This window comes from Penaeus vannamei, chromosome 38, assembly GCF_042767895.1.
Source record: "Penaeus vannamei isolate JL-2024 chromosome 38, ASM4276789v1, whole genome shotgun sequence".
NCBI classification, from domain to species: domain Eukaryota; kingdom Metazoa; phylum Arthropoda; class Malacostraca; order Decapoda; family Penaeidae; genus Penaeus; species Penaeus vannamei.
This window is the reverse complement of record NC_091586.1, coordinates 26,750,316-26,774,357: the sequence shown is the minus strand read 5'-3', so window position 1 is coordinate 26,774,357 and position 24,042 is coordinate 26,750,316. Positions and strand designations below refer to the sequence as shown.

The window sequence follows — 24,042 nt, the reverse complement described above, 5'->3', positions numbered from 1 at the left end:
TATATATATATATATATATGTATATATATGCTCGCGTCTCTATCTTTTCCTATGTCCGTCTATCTCTCCGTTCGTATACCTTTGTCTCGTTCTCTTTGTCTCTCGTTCCTTCTATCCATCTCCCTCTCTTCCGTTGTTTCTCTTTTGTTTCCTTTCGTCTATTATTTTGTCTCTCCTTCGGCCTCGTGTTCTTTGTCTCTTTATTGATGTTTCTTTCTTCTCGTCCACGCGTCTCTATTCATGTCTTTCCCTTTATCTCCCGTTTGCTTTCTCTTGTTTGGTGCGCGTTTTCTTTGCCCTTCCTTTCGCTTTTGTTTTGGTTGGGTTGTTTGTTTCGCTTCTCTCTCTCTTTCTCTTTCTTTCTCTCCCTCTCTCTTTCTCTATCTATCTATCGCTCTCTCTTTCTCTCTCTCTCTCTTTCTCTATCTATCTATCTATCTATCGTTCTGTCTTTCTTTCTGTTTGTCTCTCTTTCTCTCTCTCTCTCTCTCTCTCTCTTTCTCTATCTATCTATCGATCTGTCTTTCTTTCTTTCTCTCTCTCTCTCTCTCTCTCTCTCTCTCTCTCTCTCTCTCTCTCTCTCTCTCTCTCTCTCTCTCTCTCTCTCTCTCTATCTATCTATCTATCTATCTATCTATCTATCTATCTACCTGCTTCTCTCTATCTATCTATCTATCGCTCTTTCTTTCTCTATATCTCGCTTATTTAATTTTCTCTCTTTCTCTCTGCTTCGATCGTTGTTTTTATTCTCCTTCCTTCTCTTTTCTTTATTATTCATACATTTTATCATTTTCTTTATTTCAGTTATTTGTTTGTCTGTTGTGTTATTAATCACGTTTGTATAATGATTTTTTTTTCGTTAATCGTCTTAATTTCTATGATGTTCAATTTTGTTCATCGTGTATTTGTTCAGCTTGTTCATTCGTGTTCCTGTTCAAAGCGAAATGTTCAGCGCATTCATCGTTAACTTTCCACGATCATTATTCTAATTCTGAATCAAAAATATTCTATCAAAGATCTCTTTCTTTTGTTCATAAGAGACTGAACAAATTTTGCGTTATCCCGGTGTTTGGAAATGTTCATGCGCTATAACAGAACGAATAACTTTTGGCCGCGAACTTTTCTGTTCTTCGATGTTCACGCTTCTCGAATGTTCTCGAATAATGTCTATGTATCTATTCGTTTCTTTTTGTTTTTGTTTTTTTTGTATACCTTGTATATTTATTAATGTGTTGGATGATATAAAGTTATTAATCTAAATCCATTTTATTGATTTGTTTGTTTGTTTGTTTGTTTGTGTGTTTCTCTCCGTCGCGATCTTTGTTTTTCTATCTCGGTATTTCTCTTTCTTTCTCTCTCTCTTTCTGTAGTTACGTATCTCTTAATATTTCTTCCTCTCTCTCTCTCTCTCTTTCTCTCTCGCTGTCTATCTCTCTCGCTCTCGCTCTTTCTTTCTCTCTCTCTCTCTCTCTCTCTCTCTCTCTCTCTCTCTCTCTCTCTCTCTCTCTCTCTCTCTCTCTCTCTCTCTCTCTCTCTCTCTCTCTCTCTATCTATCTATCTATCTATCTATCTCTCTCGATTTCTCTCTCGCTGTCTTTCTATCCCTCCTCTTCTCTATCGCTAACTATCTATTAATCTATCTATCTGTTTTCCCGCATAATATTTTAAACTATAACCTCCTTTTCTCTCCTTTTCTTTTCACCATCTTTCTCCTTATGTTTTCCTATTCACCGCTTCGCTCTGTTTATTTCTTGTGAATTAATTAATCGATTTCTTTTATCTCCTCACCCCCCACCCCCTCCATACGTCCTCCCCCCCTCCTCCCCCTCCTCCTTCTTCTTCTTCTTCCTCGCTTTCTTCTCTTCCTCTTTCCTCTCCCTCCCTATCTCCTTTTGAACAGCTTCTGTGTTTACATTTATATAAAAAATATGAAGAATATCATATTCATTTATTTTGTTATTATTTTGTTTGTTTATATTAGAACAATTAAGGACATATTCGTCATTTATTTTGTTAATAATTTCTAGACATATGTATGATTGATTTTTTTTTTTCGTTATTTCTGTTGTTTTCGGTTTTAAGTTATTTGCGATTTTGTTTTCTTAATTTCTCTTTCTTTCTCTCTTTTTGTCTATTTATGTATTTCTCGCTCTCTGTCTGTATATTTGTCGTTTGTTTTGTTTTATCGTTTTGTATTTTTTTCAATCTCTCTCTCCCTCTTCCTCAATCTCTTTCTCTCTCTCTCTTCCTCAATCTCTTTCTCTCTCTCTCTTTCTCTTCCTCAATCTCTTTCTCTCCCTCTCTCTCTCTTCCTCAATCTCTTTCTCTCTCTCTTCCTCAATCTCTCTCTCTCTCTCTCTCTCTCTCTCTCTCTCTCTCTCTCCTTCTCACTCTGTCTATGTCTATGTATTTCTCGTTGTACATTCATCTATTTATTTATTTATCTTTATATTTCATTCTCTCTTTCGATTCTCTTATTTTCTCGAAGGATCTGATCTCAGCATCCTTCGCTGAGATGTCCGTCAGCATCCTTACAGCATCCTAGTCCCCGCCGTCCTCCTATATCTTCATTTCTTCTTCATCCTCTTTCCGTTTCTCTGTCTCCTCCATTCGCTCTTCATCCATTTTCGGTTTCTCTATCTCTTCCAGTATTCCTTTATCTTCTTTTTGTTTTGTTTTTCTTATCCATTTCTTTTTCGTGTTCTTTCAGTTTCTCTCTATCTCTTTCATTTAATTTTCATCCTCTGTCAGTTCTCTCTCTTTCATTTCTTCTTCTTCCTCTTTCAGTTTCTCTCTCTCCACCATTTCATTCTCTTTCAGGTTCTCTATCTCCTCCATTTCCTTTTCATCCTCTCTCTCTCTTCTATTTCCTCTCCATCCTCCTTCAGTTTCTCTCTCTCCACCATTTCGTCTCCTTCCATCTCCTCCTCTCCTCTCTCCTCCATCTTCCTCGGATTTTCTCTCCCTCCTCCGGCGCCTCCCTCTCGCCTCTCCCTCCTTCTCCCTCTTTTCTCCCTGCTCCCTTCGCCTCTCTCCCCTTGTCCTTCCCTCTCTCTCCCCTCGCCGCCCCTTCCCGCCCGCCCTCGCCGTCCCTCCAACACCCGCTCTGTTTGTTTTGATGGGCGAGATGCCGCCCCGCCCGCGCCCGCCGCCCCGCCGCCGCCCCCGCCCTCGCCCTGGCCCCCGTCCGCTGTCACGCCCGCAACCCGCCCGCTCCTCCGAGGGGCCGAGGCTGCTCAGGAAGGGTTGGCGAAGGACACTGCCCAAATATTTCCCGGGCTGGCTAATTAATGGTTGTTATAGTGGGGTGCGAGGCGACCGACGGCGAGCATCGGCGGCTGACATCCGAGATGGGCCAGATAAGCGGGGGCTGATCCCGCTCGCCCCGCGCCGGCCAATCAGCGCGCGGGCTGCCTGATCTATGGTACAGGGGGCGGGGCCGGCGCCAGGCTCCGCCCCCGAGCCGTGGCCTCGGCCGAGCGTAGCCCCTTCCCCAGTGTACCTCTCGCTGTCTGCTAGGAAGGAACTGTGTACTGCGCTGCGCTGCGCCTGTGACACTCGCTCGGGGATTCACGGTGTGCGACTGGGTGCGGTCTGTCGCTGAGAACTGTGCTTTGCGTCGCGAGCGGCCCTGCCGTCCAAAGACAAGGAAGATGATAGTGTGTTGCGCCGGGTGTCAGAAGCCCATCACAGGCAAGTTCCTGGTGACGGTGCTGGAGAGAACGTGGCACGCAGAGTGTGTGCGCTGCTCCGACTGCGGGGGCGCGCTCACCGACAAGTGCTTCAGCCGCGAGGGAAAGCTCTTCTGCAAGAACGACTTCTTCAGGTGAGTGTCAGCACGCCCCTTCGTTTGCGCCGCGGCTCCTGCGGGCGCTGGAGCCGCAGGGGGGAGGAGGAGAGGGAGCTGGGAGGGCGCGGGAGGCGGCGGCCGCGAGTCCGCTGCGCCGCCGGGAGGGCAGGGAGGGCGGACCGGAGGGCGCCCGGGCTGTGTCAGGCGTCGAGGTAGATAAATAGACGACCTTATCCGAACGCCGATCAATTAACAACCGCGTATCGGGAATATAAAAATCACTACCCATGTTTTCCCACTTCTCCGACTTGCACCGCGGCGCTAAGACAACATGTCAAACATTCCCCTGCCGCTTCCTCTCTTAAGAAATGCCCACAACAACACGCCGACAACAACAACAAAAGCAACAACGACCGTCTACCCCAACGACCCTCTCGTTCGTGCTCAACGATCGTTAAAGTGCCGCGCGTGCTTCGGCAATCACGGAACGCAACGAAGGCACGATAACCCCCTCTTAAAAAAAAAAAGACATTTAAATAAATAAATAGATAAAATAAAGAATATAGAGACACAAAAAAAGAAATAAACAAATTAAAACGATAATATAAATCGCCCCCCAAAAAATTCGATAACGATTTTGGAAACCGCCACCACCAACCCCGTGTTATGCTGTAACGAGACAAATATTTTGCACGGGGTGTGTGTGTGCACGTGTCTCTCCCCTTCCCCCCCCCCCCCTGTGTCCTCTGCCCCGTGTACTTGACAACCGCTGTATCGCAACTACAAGTGTATTTGTCTAGAGGACGAAGGAAAAGTCAAACGTGCAGATGTTTCTTGTTAAACTGGTCTGGAAACAAGTGTTGGCGACATGTGTAATTCAATATTTATTTCCAACTTTGTATGTGTGTAATATATTCATAGAAAGAGAGAGAGACATGGTTAAGGGGGAATGGAAAGGCAAAACTCATTACCTTAGGACATAGTAATGATGTTACTGATAATATTGATAATAATTATAATGATAATAATAATAAAAATAAAGATAATATAGTAGTAATGATGCTATAACAATAGTAATGATAATATCAATGATAATAATAATGGCACGATAACGATAGTGATAATAACAACAATGATAATATTTAATGATTCAATAATAATAATAATAACGATTCGATAGATCCTATATCCTTCGGGAAAAAGAAAATAAAAAAAAAAAACGACCAGGGCGATAATTTTGGAAAATATTTGATAGACGAAAAATCGGGCTCTTTATGGAAAGTGCGCTCTTAAAATCCTTAAGTGGGATTTGCGGACTTTTAATAATCGCCATTCGGATTCATTTCCCCGTGCTTAAGAAGTGGTAATAAAGTGAAACCGGATATTAAAACCCGCCCAAAAAAAAAAAGAAGAAAAAAAAAATATATATGAACCAGAAGTAGATTGATAATAACGATGATGACGATGATAATAGATCGGAGTGAATTATTAATGGGTAGATAGCTGTGCGTAGAATATTTGTACAATTATTTTGTTTCCAACATGCTTGGTCGGTGAAACGTGCATCTAATTCATAATTGATCAATTTATTTCATCATCCCAGTAATATTTGCGATAAAGCGGTAACTTTCCATCGCATTTCAACACCAAACTATAAAAAAAAGAAAAAAAAAAACAGATTGGTATTTCAACCGATACCGTGTGTCATTCGCGAGAAAGAGATATAAAAATTAGAATAGATATAAAAATTCATATCTGGATCGTAGCGAACGGAGAGACACAGCGTGCGATAAGGAGAGGGGGAGAGGTAGAGGGGGAGAGGAGGAGGGGGTGGTGGTAACGGGGGAGGGGAAAAAAAAAAGTAGAGGGGAAGGGGAGGGAGGGAGGGGGGATAGAGAGGGGAAGGGAAGGGGAAGGAGGGGGGATAGAGAGAGCAAAGGGGAACGGGAAAGAGGGGAGAGGAGAGCAGAGGAGAGGAGGAAGGGGTGAAGGGGAGAGGGGGAGGGGAGGGGAGGGACTGAAGGGGTGGTTAGGGTAATATTTCTGATTTTGTGCACTTTCAGGGTCGGTTTATCGTGGTTCCGAGAGAGCGCCGACGAGGGGGGGTGGGGGTGGGGGTAGGAGGGGGAGAGGGGAGATCGGCGCTGAAAATGATGAAGAGCATAATAGACGTCGATAATGATAGCATTAAGTATGATGATTAGGCGAATGGAAACGGAATGATAAGTGACGCATTAAAGATAATGATATTGAGAAGGATAATGATAACAATAATGATGATAATTATTAAAGGTGATAGTTACGATAATAATAATAATCAAAATTATAATTCCTATAATAATGATAATAACAACAATGATGATGAGCGTAACAATAATGATAATGATACCGATAGTGCTAATTATCACATTAATAATAAGGATGAAAATATTAATGATGATAGTAATAATAGAAACAACAATAACAACAATAATAACGATGATAACAGTAACAATAATGACAGAAACATTGTAAAAATGCTTATGATAATGAGAATAATAAAGATAAAATGATAACAATGACAATAATAATAACAATAATAATCACAATGGTAATAATAATGTTAATGATAATAACAATGATAATGATAATGACAGTAATAATAATGATAATAATGACAGTAATAATAACAATGAAAATAGTAATACCGATGGTAATGATAATGACAGTAATGATAATCATAATCATAATAATAATAATAATGGTAATGATAATATTGATAATAATTATATTACTACCAATGATAATTATAAAGATAATAGTAATACGGAAAATAATAATGCCAATGATAATGATAGTAATCATGATAATAATGACTGTAATAATGATAACAATAATAATTATTATTATTATAATTATTATAATAGAATTAACCATTTGATAATAATGATAATGATAGTAACAGTAATAATCATAAGTGATAATGATGATAATAATTATTATTACTAGTATTATAAGAACTGTTATTTTTAAGATCATTATTACTATCATTTATGATTATTACTATCCTCATTCTTCTTTTATCGTGATTATTATTACTATTGTTAGCAATAATATCAGTAGTACTGCAATTCTTATTATGAAATATAAAATTCTAATAATTGCTGCAAAAAACATAACAATCATTATGACGATAATAATGACTGTCATATATAATGATTTCAGTAAATAACCCTGACGATGTTAAAGGTGTAGGAAATATTGAACAAAATGCTAATTACTCTAAAAAGGATAATGATAATAAGAACAGTATTAACAACGAAACACCAAGAATAATATTGATAACAATAGAAATAATAGTAATGATATTGATGATAATGCCAATGATAATGATAATAGTATTTATAATGAAATTATTATTAATATAGTGAGTAATAACAATAATGATATGGTAACGATAATGATCATGATGATGTAAAAATTATTATAGTGATGATAATGACAATGATAATGAAAATGGTAGTAATGATAATGATAACATAATGATAACAATGATAGTAACAATAATAATAAAGGTAATGATAATAGTAATAAGGATAATGATAACAATAAGATGGATATGAATAGCAATGATAATAATAAAAATATAATATTGATAACAATGATGATAATAATGCTATAATTATCATAATCATAATAATAAATAAAACGATGTTAATAACGATAATTACAATAAGCACAACTACAACAACCACAACAATAAAAAAAATAATTTCCAAAAACAATACCACCACCAATACCCTCAATAAAACCCCGACGCGCGCGCGCCCACGTACGCCCAGACCCCCACCACCCCCCTCCACCCTGCCCCCCTCGCCACCAGATCAGACGTGCTCGCTCCTGCATACAAAACACGCGTTATTATTAAGTCCGGCGTGGTCCTCAGTCAAGGCTTATAATAGCCAAGGAAAAGGGGGTCTGACATCGAGGGGGGGGGGGGGTGAAAATGTTCGGTGGTACTTCGGTGGTGTTGCGGGGGGAAGGGAGAAGGAGAAGGGGGAGAGGAGGGGGGGATGGATGGATGGAAGAAGGGTGGAGGGGAGGAGGGGTAGGGGAAAGATAGAAGGGTAGGAGGTGGGGAAGGAGGGTGGAGGGTTGGGGGAAGAATAAACGGGGTTGGGGAGGATAAAAGGAGAAGGGAGGAGAGGATGAAATGGAGGTTGGGGAAGAAGCGGCAGAGATAGAAAGATGGAGGAGGAAGAGAAGAAAAGTTTTAAAAAAGGGAAAGAAAGGAAGAAGATCAACAGAAGAGGAAGAAAAAGGACGAACGAAGGAGAAAAGCCAAGAAATATACATCGATCCATCAATTATTTAAAAAGAAACACAGAATAAGAAAGAAGATAACCATAAGAAAAAGGGCGTGAAGGAGAGAGAAGGAAAGGAGCTAAATACCAAGAGAAGGTGCGAAAGAGGGAGGAGAAAGGGAGAAAAGGGAGGAAGAAGTTGTGGCAGCGACGGTGACGACTATCTTGCTTCTGTAATTAAGTTGGGCGGCGGTGGGCGGTGGGCGGCGGCGAGGGAAGGGCGAGGTGTTTCATTATTATTACTGTTGTTTTTATTATTATTATTATTACCATTAGCATTATTAGTATTTGTATTATTGTTATTGTTATTATTGATATTATTATTATTATCAGTATTATTGTTGCTATTATTATTATTATTATTATTATTATTGTTATTATTATGATTATTATTATTATTATTATCATTATTATTATTAGCATTATTAGTATTGGTATTATTACTATTGTTATTATTGATATTACTAGTATTATTGATATTATTGTTATTATTATTATCATTATTATTATTGTTCTTATTATGATTGCTATTATTATAATTGTTATTAATGTTATTATTATTATTATTACTACTACTACTACTACTACTATTGTTATTTTTATCAGCATTATTATCATTATTATTATTGTTGTTGTTGTAATTATAATTATCATCAACATCATTCTTTACTTCGGTATTGAGGCATATTCCTTTTTTTTACTTTTTATTGTTTCGTTTCGTTTTCGTTTCGTTATGGGAAAATATGGTGATGACGATAGTAATATTGATAGTAGTAATAATAATTATGATAATACTAATAACACTAGTAATAATTATATTATTATTATTATTGTTATTATTATTATTATTATTATTATTATTATTATTATTATTATTATTATTATTATTATTATTATTATTATTATTATTATTATTATCATCATTATTAGTAGTAGTACCATTATCATTATATTAATGATGGTAGTGATGATAGAAATAATACTAAATATGAATGATAACAATAACAACAATAATAGTAATAAGAAATTATAATGATGACAATTATAACAACAATAATCATTATTATAATAGTAATTATTTTCCTTATTGTTATATTCGTTCTTCCTCATATAATAAAAGCATGATAATAATCGTTATGAAAAAAATAACATGAACAATGACAAATAACAAATAATAACAATAAGAAAAAAATACCAATAGATATTCATAAAAAAAATATTCTGAATAGATATTAATAAAAAGATATATTTAGTAGATATTCATAAAATGGATATTCATAATATATATTCATAAAAGAAATATTCAATAGATACTTATAAGAAATATTCAATAGATATTCATAAAAAATATTCATAATAGATATTTATAAAAGATATTCAATAGATATTCATAAAGATATTCAATAGATATTCATAAAAACATATTCAATAGATATCCATAAAAAAATATTCATAATAGATATACATAAACAAATATTCATAATAGATAGATATTCATAAAAAAATATTCAATAGATATTCATAAAAAGTATTCAATATACATTCATAAAACGTTCAAAAAATCTGGGACTAACGAACAGCGAATCCCAGCGAAGGATGAACAGCAGGTGAACTAATGGCGGAGGAGAACAGGTGAATTAATTAAACGCCGAAAGAACAATTGTATCGGCTCGACGGCGATCGGGAGCGCACAGCAAGTCCCGCCGTCGATCGGTTGCCGCTGGGACCTTCTCTTCCGATTTTGCCTGTTTCTCCTCCTCTTCGCTTCGCCGTGGGATGGGATGGCGGGATTTTTGTTTTGGATATATTTCTTGGATTGGGGTGTGTAGGGTTTTTTTTTAAGGGGGGGGTGGTTGAAGGGGAGGGGAGGGGGAGGGTTTGTTTTCCTTGCGCTAATGTTTTAGATTTTTTTAAATCTTTCTATCGTTCTTTTGCGATCGTTCTTCTTGCCTTTCTCTTCTCTTTCTCCTTTCTACTCTCACCTTTCCTTCTTCCATCCCCCTACCCTCTCCTTCCCCCAATCCCTCTTTTCCCTCAAAACTAAAACGAAAACCTAAAAAAAACAAAAAATTACTTGACGACTCTCCTCCCCCTCCCTCCCTCTCCCCCCCCCCACCACCACCCTCTCCTCCCTCAACAAAATAAAACTAAACCTTAAAAATAAAATAAAAAAAAATAAAAATTACTTGACGAAATCGCATATACATAAGCTTCGCAAATGTAACAGATGTTTATGCAAATGCGGTCGGGTTGGTAGTTGCCGTTCCGCACGCGCGCGCGCTCTCTCAACACCCGGGGTCCTGCGCGCGGAAGATGGGGCCCCGAGAGACACACAGGGGGGGAAGAGGGAGGGGAAGGGGGGTGGGGTAGATACAGGGGGTAAGAGGGGAAGGGGGTTGGGGAGACACAGGGGGGGAAGTGGGGGAGACACAGGGGGTAAGGAGGAGGGGGGAGACAGGGGAGGGAAGAAGGGGGTGAGGGGAGACACAGGGGGAAAGGGGGAAGGGGTTGACACAGGGGGGAATAGGGGAAGAGGTTGGGGAGAGACAGGGGGGAAGGGGAAGGGGATGGGGGTAGACACAGGAGAGGAAGGGGGAAGAAGGGGGAAGGGGTTGACACAGGGGAGGGAAGAGAGGGAAAAGGGGGTGGGGGTAGACACAGGGGAGGACAGGAGGGGAGAAGGGGGAAGGGTGGTGAGGGATTTTCTGTTATTTGAATAAAACAAATGGCTCTCGAAGCTGTAATTAGGGTGGGGACTCTTAAGGGGTGAAGGAGGAGGAGGAGGAGGAGGAAGTGGAGGAGATGATGGAATTGGAGGAGAAGGAGGAGGAAGAGGAGGTGGGAATTGAAGGAGGAAGTGGAGATGGAAGAGGAGGAGCAGGAAGAGAAGAAGGAGGAGGTGGAGAGGGAAATGACGGAATTGGAGGAGGAGAAGAAGGGGGAAATGGAAGGAGATTGAAATGGAGGAGGAGAAGCGACAAAAGGGAAGGAAAATAGAAAAAAAAGGAAGAAGCGGAAACAAGAAAAGGAGGAAGAGAAGCAGAGGGAAAATAATATTGCTTTTGTTTTGAGATTTTCGGGAAGTTGAAAGAGAGGAAGAAGATAAAAATTATGATTCGTTTTTTAAGCTTCGTCGGTGAAGTGAAAAATTGAAGAGCACGCATCAAAAAACGCAAAAAAATAGTAAAAAAGAAAAGAAAAAAAGAAAAATAATTTCAACGCCGGAGTAGAAGGAAAGAAGAGGAGAGAAAGAGGACAGAAGGAACGCAAAATGAAAATAATAGAGGAAGAAATAAAATTAAAAATCTTAGAAAAGGAAATTGATAAGAAAGGGAAGAAGACTGAACGAAAAAAAGAAAAAAGAACAAATTAAAATAATAATAATAATGTAGACACCACCCTCCCCTCCCTCCCCTCTCCCCCCTACCCTCCCAAAACACACACACACCAAAAAACAAAGAATACATACAAGAACACTGATAAAAAGCCCCAAGAAATAACAGATAATAACGAGAACAACAACCTATTATCCCGGAAACCTCTGCCACAGTCCTGACCTTGCGGTATGCCTTGACTTATCCGAAATACACCCGAGTTATGTCATTTTTCGGTAAACTTATGTACAAACAACCTGTGGGCGGAGTTGTGTTGCTAAGAATAGGAGTGGTGATTTTAATTATTTGCGTGGTGGAGGAAGGAGGGGAAAGGAGAGGGGAGAGGGGAAGGAGGGGAGAGGGAGGAAGAGGGGAAGGAGAGGAGGAAGAGGGAGGGGGGAAGGAGGGGTGAGGAAGAGGGGGTGAGGAAGAGGGGTGGAGGGGAAGGGTGTTGTTATGGATTTGTTTTATGTTTGGTTTGTGTTTGTGTGTGTTTGTGCGTGCTCGTGTGCGTGTGTGTGTTAGGGAAAGGGGTTTAAGCGCCCTCTCCTATGTATATGTGTGTACGTGTTTCTCGGACACACACACACACACACAACACAACACAACACAAACACACACACACACAACACAACACAAACACACAAACACACACACAACACACACACACACACACACACACACACACACGAATACACGCGAGCAAAGTAAAATTGGCGACTTTTGTGCAAACAGATTAGGATAATCGATATTATTGACGTATCATTTGCGAATTGCGATAAAAAGTATGATCGATCTCACTCGCTGTTGCTTGGCGGGGAGAATATAGAATAAAATATAAAAGAAAGAAAGAGGAATTAAGAAGAAAACGCGAAGAAAGGAAAATAGAGAATAAATAGATAAGTAAATTGAATAAATAGAGAAGAAAGAGGAATTAAGAAGAAAACGCAAAGAAAGGAAAATAGAGAATAAATAGATAAGTAAATTGAATAAATAGAGAAGAAAGAAAGAGAAATTAGGAAGAAAACGGAAAGAAAGGAAAATAAATAGAGAATAGATAAATTAATTAATTAAATAGAAAAGAAAGAAAGGGGAATTAAGAAGAAAACGGAAAGAAAGGAAAATAAGTAGAGAATAGATGAATAAATAAATAGATTAGATAGACAGAGAAGAAGAAAGAAGAGTTGAGAAGAAAACGCGAAGAAAGGAAAATAAATAGAGAATGAATAAATAAATAGATATAATAAATAAAATAGATAGAGAAGAAAGAAAGAAATTGAGGAGAAACGCGAAGAGAGGGAAATAAATAGAGGAGAAAGAAAGAGAAATTGAGAAGAAAACGCAAAGAAAGGGAGGAAATGGGACCGTAAAGATAAGTAGGAGAGAGAGCGGGAATTGAAGCGAAATGATGAATAATTATTGTGTCTCCCTCACTCTTCTCTCTCCCTTCTGCCTGACGCTCTCCCTTCCTCCCTCTCCCTCACCCTCTTCTACGCATTTGCCTTATTCCTCTCCTCTTCTCCTTTCGCATCTTTCCTATCTTTATCGGTTCTTTCCTTCATCCCCTCTCACCTTCCTTTCCCTCATCCTCTTTCTCTCCCTCCTTTTTTATTTATTTATTTATTTATTTTTACCAATTTCTATCCTCTTCATCTCCTTCCTTTTCTTCCTCCTTTTCTCTTTCCCCTTCTTCTTTCCCTCCTTTTGCCTCACTCCACCTTTCCTTCCTCCTCCTCTCTTCCCCTATCCACATTTCATCCTACTCCTCCATCTTCACCCCCTCCTTCTCTTCCTCCTCCACTTCCTTCTCCTTCCTCCCCCCTCCTCCTCTTCTTCTCCTCCTCTGTCTCTTCCTCCTCCTCCTCCTATTCCTCCTCCTCCCCCTCCTCTTCCTCCTATTCCTCCTCTTCTTCCTCCCCCCCTCTTCTTCTCCTCCTCTATCTCCTCACCTTCCTCCACCTCCTCCCCCCTCCTCCACCTCCTCCTCCTCTTCTTCTCCTCTATCTCCTCCTCCTCTTCCTCTTCCTCTTCCTCCTCCTCCTCCTATTCCTCCTCCTCCTCCCCCTCCTCCTCCTCCTCCTCCTCCTCCTCCGGGCGAGGAACACCGTCGGTATATCCTATGACTTTGAAATTCACACTTGGAGTTTGTCGGCGCCGGATAAAGTTTTTGGGTTTAGAGTTTAAACTGGGAGGTTTTCGTTCTGGGGAGAGAGAGAGGGAAGGGGTGGAAGGAGGGAGGGAGGGAAGGGGGGAGAGGAGGGAAGGGAGGGAAGGGGGGGGAAGGGGGGGATGGAGGGAGGGAAGGGTGGAGGAAAGGGTGGAAGGAGGGAAGTGGGGTGGAAGGAGAGAGGGAAGGGGGAAGGAGGGAATTAGGGAGGGAGGGAGGGAGGAGAGGGAAGGGCTGGAAGGGGGGAGAGGAGGGAGAGAGGACAGACAGAGAGAGATAGAAAATAGATAGAAAACCCCGGAGAAAGCGAGGAGAGAGAGAAGAGAGAGACACAGAGACAGAGAAACAGTTAGTGCTCGAATTCGCCTGTTATCCAGCGTCCATTTCCCCCTTCGTCCCCCCCCCCCCGCGTGGCTCCGTCGGCATCTCCCATTGTGGCAACGTGCGTGAATTCGATGTATTTGTAAAGTTGGGAAAGAAATTATAGGCGCGCTATCTGCCGCCGACTGTGTCCGCCATCTTTCTCTATCTCCGTCGGATCTCTTGTTGTTTTGGTCTCTTTTTTTACACGCATATGTGCAGACCCAGAATAAAAGAGGATGGTGGGGAATTACGTATACACTCGCACGTACACGGAAATGTATATACACACGCCGGCACGCGCATACACATACATGCACACGCAGACGCATACACACACATACACAGACATACATAAATATAATAAACAAATAACATCGATAATCAACGGAAATATGTAAAAGTGCGCGCTTTCTCTCTCTTTCTCTCTCTCTCTCTCTCTCTCTCTCTCTCTCTCTCTCTCTCTCTCTCTCTCTCTCTCTCTCTCTCTCTCTCTCTCTCTCTCTCTCTCTCCCCTATCTTCAAAAAAGACGAGTATTCCATCTCTTCACCCACCTCTATTCCTCTCCGCTTCTCCTTAACCCTTCATTTATTTAGTATCTCTCACGCACTCCCTCCTCCTCCTCCTCTTCCTCCTCCTCCCTCCCTCCCTCCTCCCCCGCCGAAAAACGTACATAAATACAGACATAATGAGAAGCATAAAAGTTTTCGGACAGTCACGGCACGATAGACCGAAGCCCGGAGACTGAACGGAGACTAAGTGACTGAATCTGACTGTGACTGCGAACTGAAACTGTGACTGAATCTGACTGACTGTGAACTGAAACTGTGACTGAATCTGACTGACTCTGAACTGAAACTGTGACTGAATCCGACTGACTGTGAACTGAAACTGACCGAATCCGACTGACTTTGAGCTGAAACTAACTGAATCACTGTGACTGCGAACTGAAATTGTGACTGAATCTGACTGACTGTGAACTGAAACTGTGACTGAATCTGACTGACTTTGAACTGAAACTAACTAAATCCGACTGACTTTGAACTGAAACTGTGACTGAATCCGACTGACTTTGAACTGAAACTAACTAAATCCGACTGCCTCTGAACCGAAACTAAACACACCCGAATCCCACTGACTGACTGACTGACTGATCGGACCTGAAACTGACTGACCGACTGGAACTAGACCCGACCGACTGGAACCGACTTCCCCGACTGGAACCGACTTCCCCGACCGACCGTAAGCGCACCAAGCCAGCGTTATGCGCGTGCGACGAGAGTAGATGGTCGGTAGCGTGTCGTGTTCAACCCGATTTGGCTTTTGTCTGAAATACCTTTTAACGTTATTTGTGTATTTGTGTTTGTTATTTATATAGATAGATGGGTGGATAGATAGATAGATGATAGAAAGAGAGAGAGATAGATAGATAGATGGACAGAAAGATAGATAGATAGATGGATAGATAGATAGATGATAGAAAAAGAGAGAGAGAGAGATGGACAGAAAGATAGATAGATAGATGGATGGACAGATAGATAGATGATAGAAAGAGAGAGATCGATAATAGAAAGATAGATAGATGATGGAAAGATAGATAGATACATATATTTTTTTTTCTTTTGGTTTATATGTCTGTTTGGAAAGGATTGTAGGGTTAAAATGAGAGAGATTAAAAGATGTGAATTAATTTTATCGCCGTCGCTCACAGAACCATGAAAAAAAAATCAGAGACAGAGGCAGAGACAAAGACAAAGAGAAATAATAATATCAAAAAATCCGAACACACCAAAAACAAAAGAAAGAGAAGTAGAAAAAGACAAACAGAGAGAAAGAGAAAGAGAAATAATAGGCCCAAAAAAATCCGAACACACCAAAAAGAGAAAGAAAATAATAATAATAAGAAGAAGAAATAATAATAATAATAAGGAGAAGAAAGAAAAATAATAAAAAAGAAGGAGAAAACCACCGCGTATAGAAGAGGAGGGAAGGGGGAAGGGAAGGGAGAAAGGAGTCAATATTTCATTCGCAAAATTAGCCATTTTACATGAGGGAATCAATGGCAGCTCTCGGCCGTGAAATGCCGGCTTTGCTCTTTACTTATCCAGGGAAATAAGTAGGCTCGTTTCCGCTTAAGTTATTGTGTGATTAAAGGGGAAAAAAAGTATATATATGTCGTTCTAGTTGTGAGTTTTGGGATTGAAGGGGGGGGGGGGTTATGTAAGGGAGAATAAGGGTGAAGATGAATAGAAACTGACTAATAATAAATTGGATGTTGTTATTATTATAGTTGTTATTCTCGTTATTATTACTATTATTAAAATGATCATTGTTATTGCTATTGTTATTATTTTTATTATTATAATTATTAGGGTTATTTTCTTCTTCTCTTTTTTTCCATCTTATTATTTTCTTCTGTTTCTTCTTCTTCTTCTTCTGCTTTCGCTAGCGTAATTACTTCATGAAAATCATAATAATAGCGATAATATTAGTGATGATTTTTTATATTATTTTGATAATGATTGTAATGACGGCAATGTAAGTAATGATAATAAAGATATCAGTAATAATGATAATAGTAAAAAATATTACTAATAATGATAATAATAACGGTGATAATATTAAAAATAGTATTGATGATAGCGGCAATAATGATAAGAATAATAATGATGATAATGATAATAACAGTAGAAAATATAGCGATACTACGAATAGTGACAACAATAATGATAATAATAACAATGTCATTTGTATTAATGATAAGAGTAATTAATAATGGGGATGATTAACCTGATAATATTAATAAGAACATGAAAACTCAAATTTTAAGTCAATAACAACAGCAATTATGATAAGATTATATTATATTCATAGCGATATATCTATATATGGCATATTGATAACAGTTGCAAGGTTCTGATATTATTTGTATTATAATCCGAATAATAACACCAATTGTAATAGTAAAATGGATGTTATTATTATTATATTTGTTATTATCATTATTATTACTATTATTAATATTATCGTTGTTATTGTTATTGTTATTATTTCTATTATTATTATTATTATTATTATTATTATTATTATTACTGCTATTATTATCATTATTATCATCGTTATCATTATTATTGTTATTATTATCATTATTACTATTAGTCTTATTACTATATTAATATTATCGTTATCATCATCAACATTGATTTTATTATTATCATTATTGATTTTGCTATTATTAATGTTACTATTTCTCATATAATTAAATTTCCATTATTCTCGTTATCGCTATTACGGTCGTTATCATCAGTATCGCTCTTATTAACAATTTTCACGATCACACCAAAATAAATACAAAAATATTATAATCATCTTCTTATAGTAATATTCACGACAATGCCGATATATTATCAATAATAATCATAAAGAAAACGAAAGTATTTTTTTTTTTTATGTTTTTATCCCGTGAAACCGACGGGGAAATCTGGTCGTCCGAAACGCCGCATTCATACAGCGATGGCGCGAGACGATCTGCGTTTCGGATCTTCTTGTTGCTGTTTACCGTTAATTATTATTTTTATATTTTCGTTATTATTATTATTATCTTTGTTATCGTTGTTATTGTTATTATTATTATTGATATTGTAATTATTATTATTATTGATATTGTAATTATTGTTATTATTATTATCATTATTATTATTATCATTATTATTGTTATTATTGTTATTATTATTGGTTTCGTTATAATTATTATTGTTATTATTATTATTATTATTATCATTATTATTATTATTATTATTATTATTATTATTATCATTGTTATTATTATTACCATTATTATTACTATTATCATTATTATTATTATTATTATTATTATTATTATTATTGTTATTATTATTATTATTATTATCATTCTATATGAAATGCGATGTTATAGATTTGAAAAGATTTCTACGAATTAAAGGAAATGATTTATTATTATTATTAGCATTATTGTTATCGTTATTATTATTATTATTATTATTATTGCTATTATTATTATTGTCCTTCTTATTATCATTATAATCATTATTATTATTGTTATAATTATTATCATTATTATTATCATTGTTGTTACTGTTATCATCATCATTGTTATTACTATTATTGTTATTATTATTATTGTTATTATTATTATTGATATTATTATTATTGTTTTATTATTATATTCATTACCATTATCATTATTGTTATTATTATTATCGCTGTAATTATTATAATTATTATTTATTACCATTATTATTATTATTGTTATTATTATCTCTTGATGTTAATGCTGGTATTATTATCGCTGTTACATCAGTATCACAGTCATCTTAATAATCAGAATGAGATCATTATTACTAGTGATGTAATGATGATGAAAATAGCAGAAATAGTGAAGATAACAACAATAATAGTAATAATGGTGATGGTAACTAGAATAATGATAATGATAACAAAAAAGACAATGATAATGATAACGATGATAATAATAACAATAAAAATAGTAATAATAACAATGATAATGATAGCGATATTAAGAGCATTAATAATAACATTGCTAGAGATACTTGTACGACTACAAATATTAATACGACTACTGCTACTACTACTGCTATTACTATTACCACTACTCCTACTCCTACTATTACTACAACTGCTACTACTACTTTTACTTCTTCTACTACTTTTACTACTACAACTACTACTCTACTTCCCCTACTCCTACTCCTCCTACTGCTACTGCTACTATTACTACTTCTAATACTACAACTCCTAATACTACTTCTGCTTCCCCCTTCTACTGCTACTACTACTATTACTACTTCTACTACTACAACTTCTACTACTCCTTCTACTCCTACTCCTACTGCTACCACTACTATTAATACTTCTACAACTCCTACTACTCCTTCTACTCCTACTCCTACTGCTACTCCTCCTACTGCTACTACTACTACTACTCCTTCTACTCCTACTCCTCCTGCTACTCCTACTATCACTACTTCTACTATTATTACTGCTACTACTACTACTACTCCTGCTACTCCTCCTCCAAACCCTCCTCCAATAACAAGGCCAACAACACGAAGCCAAAAGCGAAGCCAAGCCGTCAGAGGAAGGCGTGAGTCGACCGCCCCCTTCCTCCCAAACCGCAAACGACGACCACAAGGGAACGACGTAGGTCTAGATAGCGTCGGAGGAAGCGCTAAAGGTGACAGGATCTGGGAGGACCTGGGTCGTAGGATCTCTCCCGGCGGGGTATCCTTCGTGGGGTCGAGTTCCAGGGTTGCGGGGAGGCTTGTGAAACGCTAGACAGAAATCACGGATTTGTGTCGAGGGAGAGGGAGAGGGAGGGAGGGAGAGGGAGAGAGGGGGTGTGTGGTGGGGGTGTGGGTTGGTGTGGATGGTGTGGAGGTCGAGGTGGAGGTTTTGTGGAGTTGGAGGTGAAGGTTCTGTGGAGGTGGAGGTGGTTTTGTGGAGGTGGGTTATCTTTCGGGATGTGTGGCGTGGATTTGGATGTTATTTTTTCATGATGCGTGGATGCTGCTCTATATTCTTTGTCTCTCTGCTTCTGACTCTCTCTCTCTCTCTCTCTCTCTCTAGCTCTTTAGCTCTCTCTCATTCACTCTTCCTGAATTTCTCATTTCCTCACTCACTTCCTCTCTATCACTCCCTCTACTCCCTCCCCTCCCTTCTCCCCCTCCCTCCACTCCCTCCCTCGTGCGTAAAGCTGTTCCGCGTGTATGCATGAACAAGCAAAACATCTGGAAGTGAACGCAACCACATATATATTTTGAAGACAAGCAGTGGTTTTATTCGCATATAACAGCAGGGAAACGCGCCTGTATTACAAGTATGTTACTATTACTGCCTCTCTCTCTCTCTCTTCGTCTCTCTCTCTCTCTCTCTCTCTCTCTCTCTCTCTCTCTCTCTCTCTCTCTCTCTCTCTCTCTCTCTCTCTCTCTCTCTCTCTCTCTCTCTCTCTCTCTCTCTCTCTCTCGCTCTCGTTCTCTCTCTTCGTATCGCTTCCGACGTTGCTTACAGAAGGTTAGAGAACGAGGCGAAAGAGAGAGAGAGAGATAGAGAAAGAGAGAGATAGAACGAAATTGAGGGAAACTTGTCATTTTGCGCTCAGGAGAAGACGGAAAGAAATACGTATAAAATTGATGTGAAGAAAATTAACATTTATTATCCCGCGTGGACAAAAAAAAATGGATAAAATGGATATATTAGAATGAACTGACAAGCGTATTAAACACAAAAATGAGACATTTCGTTGTTCACGAGAAAAAAAAGAAAGAAAAAAAAAAGTTACGGAGGAAGAGAAAATAAAGAAGGAAGAGAAAGAATGAAAGAAAATGAAAAAAAATAAGCGGAGGGAAATATCCAAAAGTTCTACGAAAATCAAAAACATGGCAACTTTTCCACAAAAAAAAAAAAAAATAAAACATGGCAACTGTCAATTAAGGTTTAATACTTAATACGTTTTCCTGTCTACAGTCAATATACTGTTTGGGTTAATGCACTTTTAATCGTCTGTAAATATTGCCAATTTCCGCTGATAAAACTGATAGAACCCCCCCTCCCCCCTCCCCCGCCCCCCCCCCCACACCGGCAAAATATTAGCGGTTCCGAAGATTACATTTCGCTAGCGGTAATGCGCTATTTTTTAGCGCTGTAGTAGCGGTGTTGTGAGAAATTAGCGCTTGTAACGAAACCGTAATTTTCCTTCAACGATTTTCCGACTTGGGTTTAGATTTTTTTCTCTCTTTTATATATATATATGTGTGTGTGTGTGTATGTATGTATGTACGCGCGCACACACACACACACACACACACACACACACACACACACACACACACACACACACACATACACATGTATATATATATATATATATATATATATATATATATATATATATATATATATATATATATATATATATATATATGTAAGTATATATATATATACATATATATACATATATATATAAGTGTATATATACATATTTATGTTTCTTAAATGTAGGATGGAGTTTGAAGAGATATTAAGATGGATTTTTGTGTAACTTGCATATTTGTTATCATTTTTTTTGTGTGTATGTGGGGGGGGTGTTTGTTTGTTTGTTAAATAATTCATTAAAAGTTTTTGAAAGTTTAAAGATGAGAGTCCTCTTTTGAAATTTCTCTCTCCACTTTTTTATCGGTTTTCTTGTTATTTACTGCTTCTCTCTTCTTTCTTTCTCCCTCTCTCTCTCTCTCTTTCTTTCTCTCTCTCTCTCTCTCTCTCTCTCTCTCTCTCTCTCTCTCTCTCTCTCTCTCTCTCTCTCTTTCTCTCTCTCCTCTCTCTCTCTCTTCTTTCCTTCCATTCTCTTTTTTCTCTCTCCCTGTCCCCTTGCCTTCTTTTCCCCCTGACTTATCCCTGGTATTCGCTCCTCCTCCTTTTCATTGTATCCTTTCCTTCCCCCTTTCGCTCCTTCCATTTTCTCTCCCGTTCGCCCCCTTCTCTCCCTTTCTTTGTCCCTTCGCTTTTTTGTCCGTTTTTCCTTCGCTCCTCCTTCTATCCCGTCGCCCCTCCTATTTTCCTCACCTCCCTCCCTCCCTCCCTTCCTCTGACCGTCTTTCCCTTCCGCTCTGTTTATCCTCCTTCCCCCTTTCCCCTTTCCCTTCCCCCCCCCCCTCTCCATTTTTTTTTTTTTTTTTTTTTTTTTAAGTCTTGTTTATAACGTCTTTTGCGTCGTTTCGTTTCGAGCGGTGATACTCTCTTCTCTCTCTCTCTCTCTTTCTTTTTCTTTCTTTCTTTCTCTCTCTCTCTCTCTCTCTCTCTCTCTCTCTCTTTCTCTCTTTCTTTCTCTTTCTTTCTCTTTGTTTCTCTCTCTCTCTTTCTCTCTCTCTCTCTTTCTCTTTCTCTCTCTTTCTCTTTCTCTCTCTTTCTCTTTCTCTCTCTTTCTCTCTCTCTCTCTTTCTCTCTCTCTCTCTCTCTCTCCCTCTCTCTCTCTCTCTCTCTCTCTCTCTCTCTCTCTCTTTCTCTCTCTCTCTCTCTCTCTTTCGCGCAAGGAAGATACGAAAATCGGAAAATAATAGTAGATTCGGAAGAAGAGAGCGAATGAGAGCGAAATGGAAGAGACAGATAAACAAGAATAAGAAAGAATTGACGAAGTAATAATAAAATGATAATAATGATAACAATAATGAGAATGATAATAATAATTACAATAATGAATATGATAATAATAATAGTGATAATAACACATGATAATAGCAATGATGATGATAAAAAAACAATAATAATAAGAATAATAATGATGATAACAACAACGATTAAAACCCGAAAGCTAAAAAAAAAAAAAAAAAACGCAGAAAAAAAACAAGAAAAAAAAACATAACAAAATAAACAAATAAACAAGTAAACAACGACCCCCCTAGCCATAAGCAGGCCAAGCAGAAGCAGCCACAGCAGGAGCAGCAGAAGCGCCTCGACTGGGCCCAAAGAGGGAATCAATAGCGACGAACAACTTGCAAGTGTGGCGCTGGTCGAGCTGGGACCGGGACTGGCTGGTGATTTTCGCTCCTGCTCCACTTCTTCTCCTTCTCTACGTCTTCTGGTTCTTTATGTCTTCGTCTCTATGTCTTCGTTTCTCTATGTCTTTATGTCTTTACTTACTCTATGTCTTTAGCTTCTCTATGTCTTCGTTTCTCTATGTCTTCGCTTTTTCTACTTCTCTACGTCTTCCGTTTCTCTATGTCTTCGCTTCTTCTACTTCTTCCACTTCTCTGTGTCTTCGCTTTTTCTACTTCTCTACGTCTTCTGGTTCTTTATGTCTTCGTTTCTCTATGTCTTCGCTTCTCTATGTCTTCGCTTCTCTACGTCTTCGCTTCTCTATATCTTCGCTTTTCTATATTTTCACTTCTCTGTCTTTCCACGTCTCCACTTAATGATTTCTCGATCTCTCCACCTCCCCTCATAACCTATCCACCTCTCCACCTCTCCACTTCTCGACATCTCCACCTTTCTATTTCTCCTTTTCTCCAGCTCTCTCTCCACCTTTCTGTTCCTCGACATTTCCACCTCACCACCTCTCCACTCTTTCTCCACCTCTCCACCTTTCCACTCTTTCTCCACCTCTCCACTTTTCCGCTCTTTCTCCACCTCTCTATTTCCACTCTCTCTCCACCTTTCCACCTCTCCACCTCGCTTGCATGTCGCTCTTTCGCTTATGGGCGCCGCAGTCACTCCCAGCCGCCCATGCTTACCGTTGACGACGCGCGCCCACATACCCGAGAGGATGTGGGGTGGGATCGGGGTATGTGGATGGGTAAAGCGATGCGGTATGTGGATAGGTAAGAGAATGGGGTATGTGGATGGGTAAGGCGATGCGGTATGTGGATGGGTAAGAGGACGGGGTATGTGGATAGGTAAGAGAATGGGGTATGTGGATGAGCAAGGGGACGGGGTATGTGGATGGGTAAGAGAATGGGGTATGTGGATGTTTAAGGGGACGGGGTATGTGGATAGGTAAGAGAATGGGGTATGTGGATAGGTAAGGCGATGCGGTATGTGGATGGTTAAGGGAACAGGGTATGTGGATGCGCAAGGGGACGGGGTATGTGGATGGGTAAAAAGGACGGGGTATGTGCGTATGGTCGGGGAACGCACAAGGGTATCCGCAAGGGTATGGGAACGAACGCAAGTGTGAAAAGGTGGTGCACACGAGAACGGTTTCGAGAACGGCAAGTTGCGAGAACGCATAAAAAAACACTCATAGGAGAGGCTATGCGAACGGCTATAGAAGATTTTAAAGATAATAATAAGCTAGACGAACGGCTATAGAAGACTAAGAAAAAGAAATAATAAACGATACGAACGGCTATAGAAGATTAAGAAAAAGGAAATAAGAAGCTATGCGAACTGCTATAGAAGATTAAGAAAAAGAAATATAAAAGGATAATAAGCGATACGAACACCTATAGAAGATT

At 38.8% G+C, this 24,042-nt stretch overlaps 1 protein-coding gene across 1 annotated transcript in view; it reads left to right on the top strand.

The window, feature by feature from the left end:
• The first annotated feature begins 3,501 nt into the window (after positions 1-3,501).
• The window catches only part of Lim1 (LIM homeobox 1), an 87,253-nt gene continuing 66,712 nt past the window's right edge, over positions 3,502-24,042 (top strand). The window contains exon 1 of the mRNA XM_070115966.1: positions 3,502-3,826. Within this exon, the coding sequence (XP_069972067.1) occupies positions 3,654-3,826 (173 nt within the window). The 5' untranslated portion in view covers positions 3,502-3,653. The remainder of the gene's footprint in view (positions 3,827-24,042) is intronic.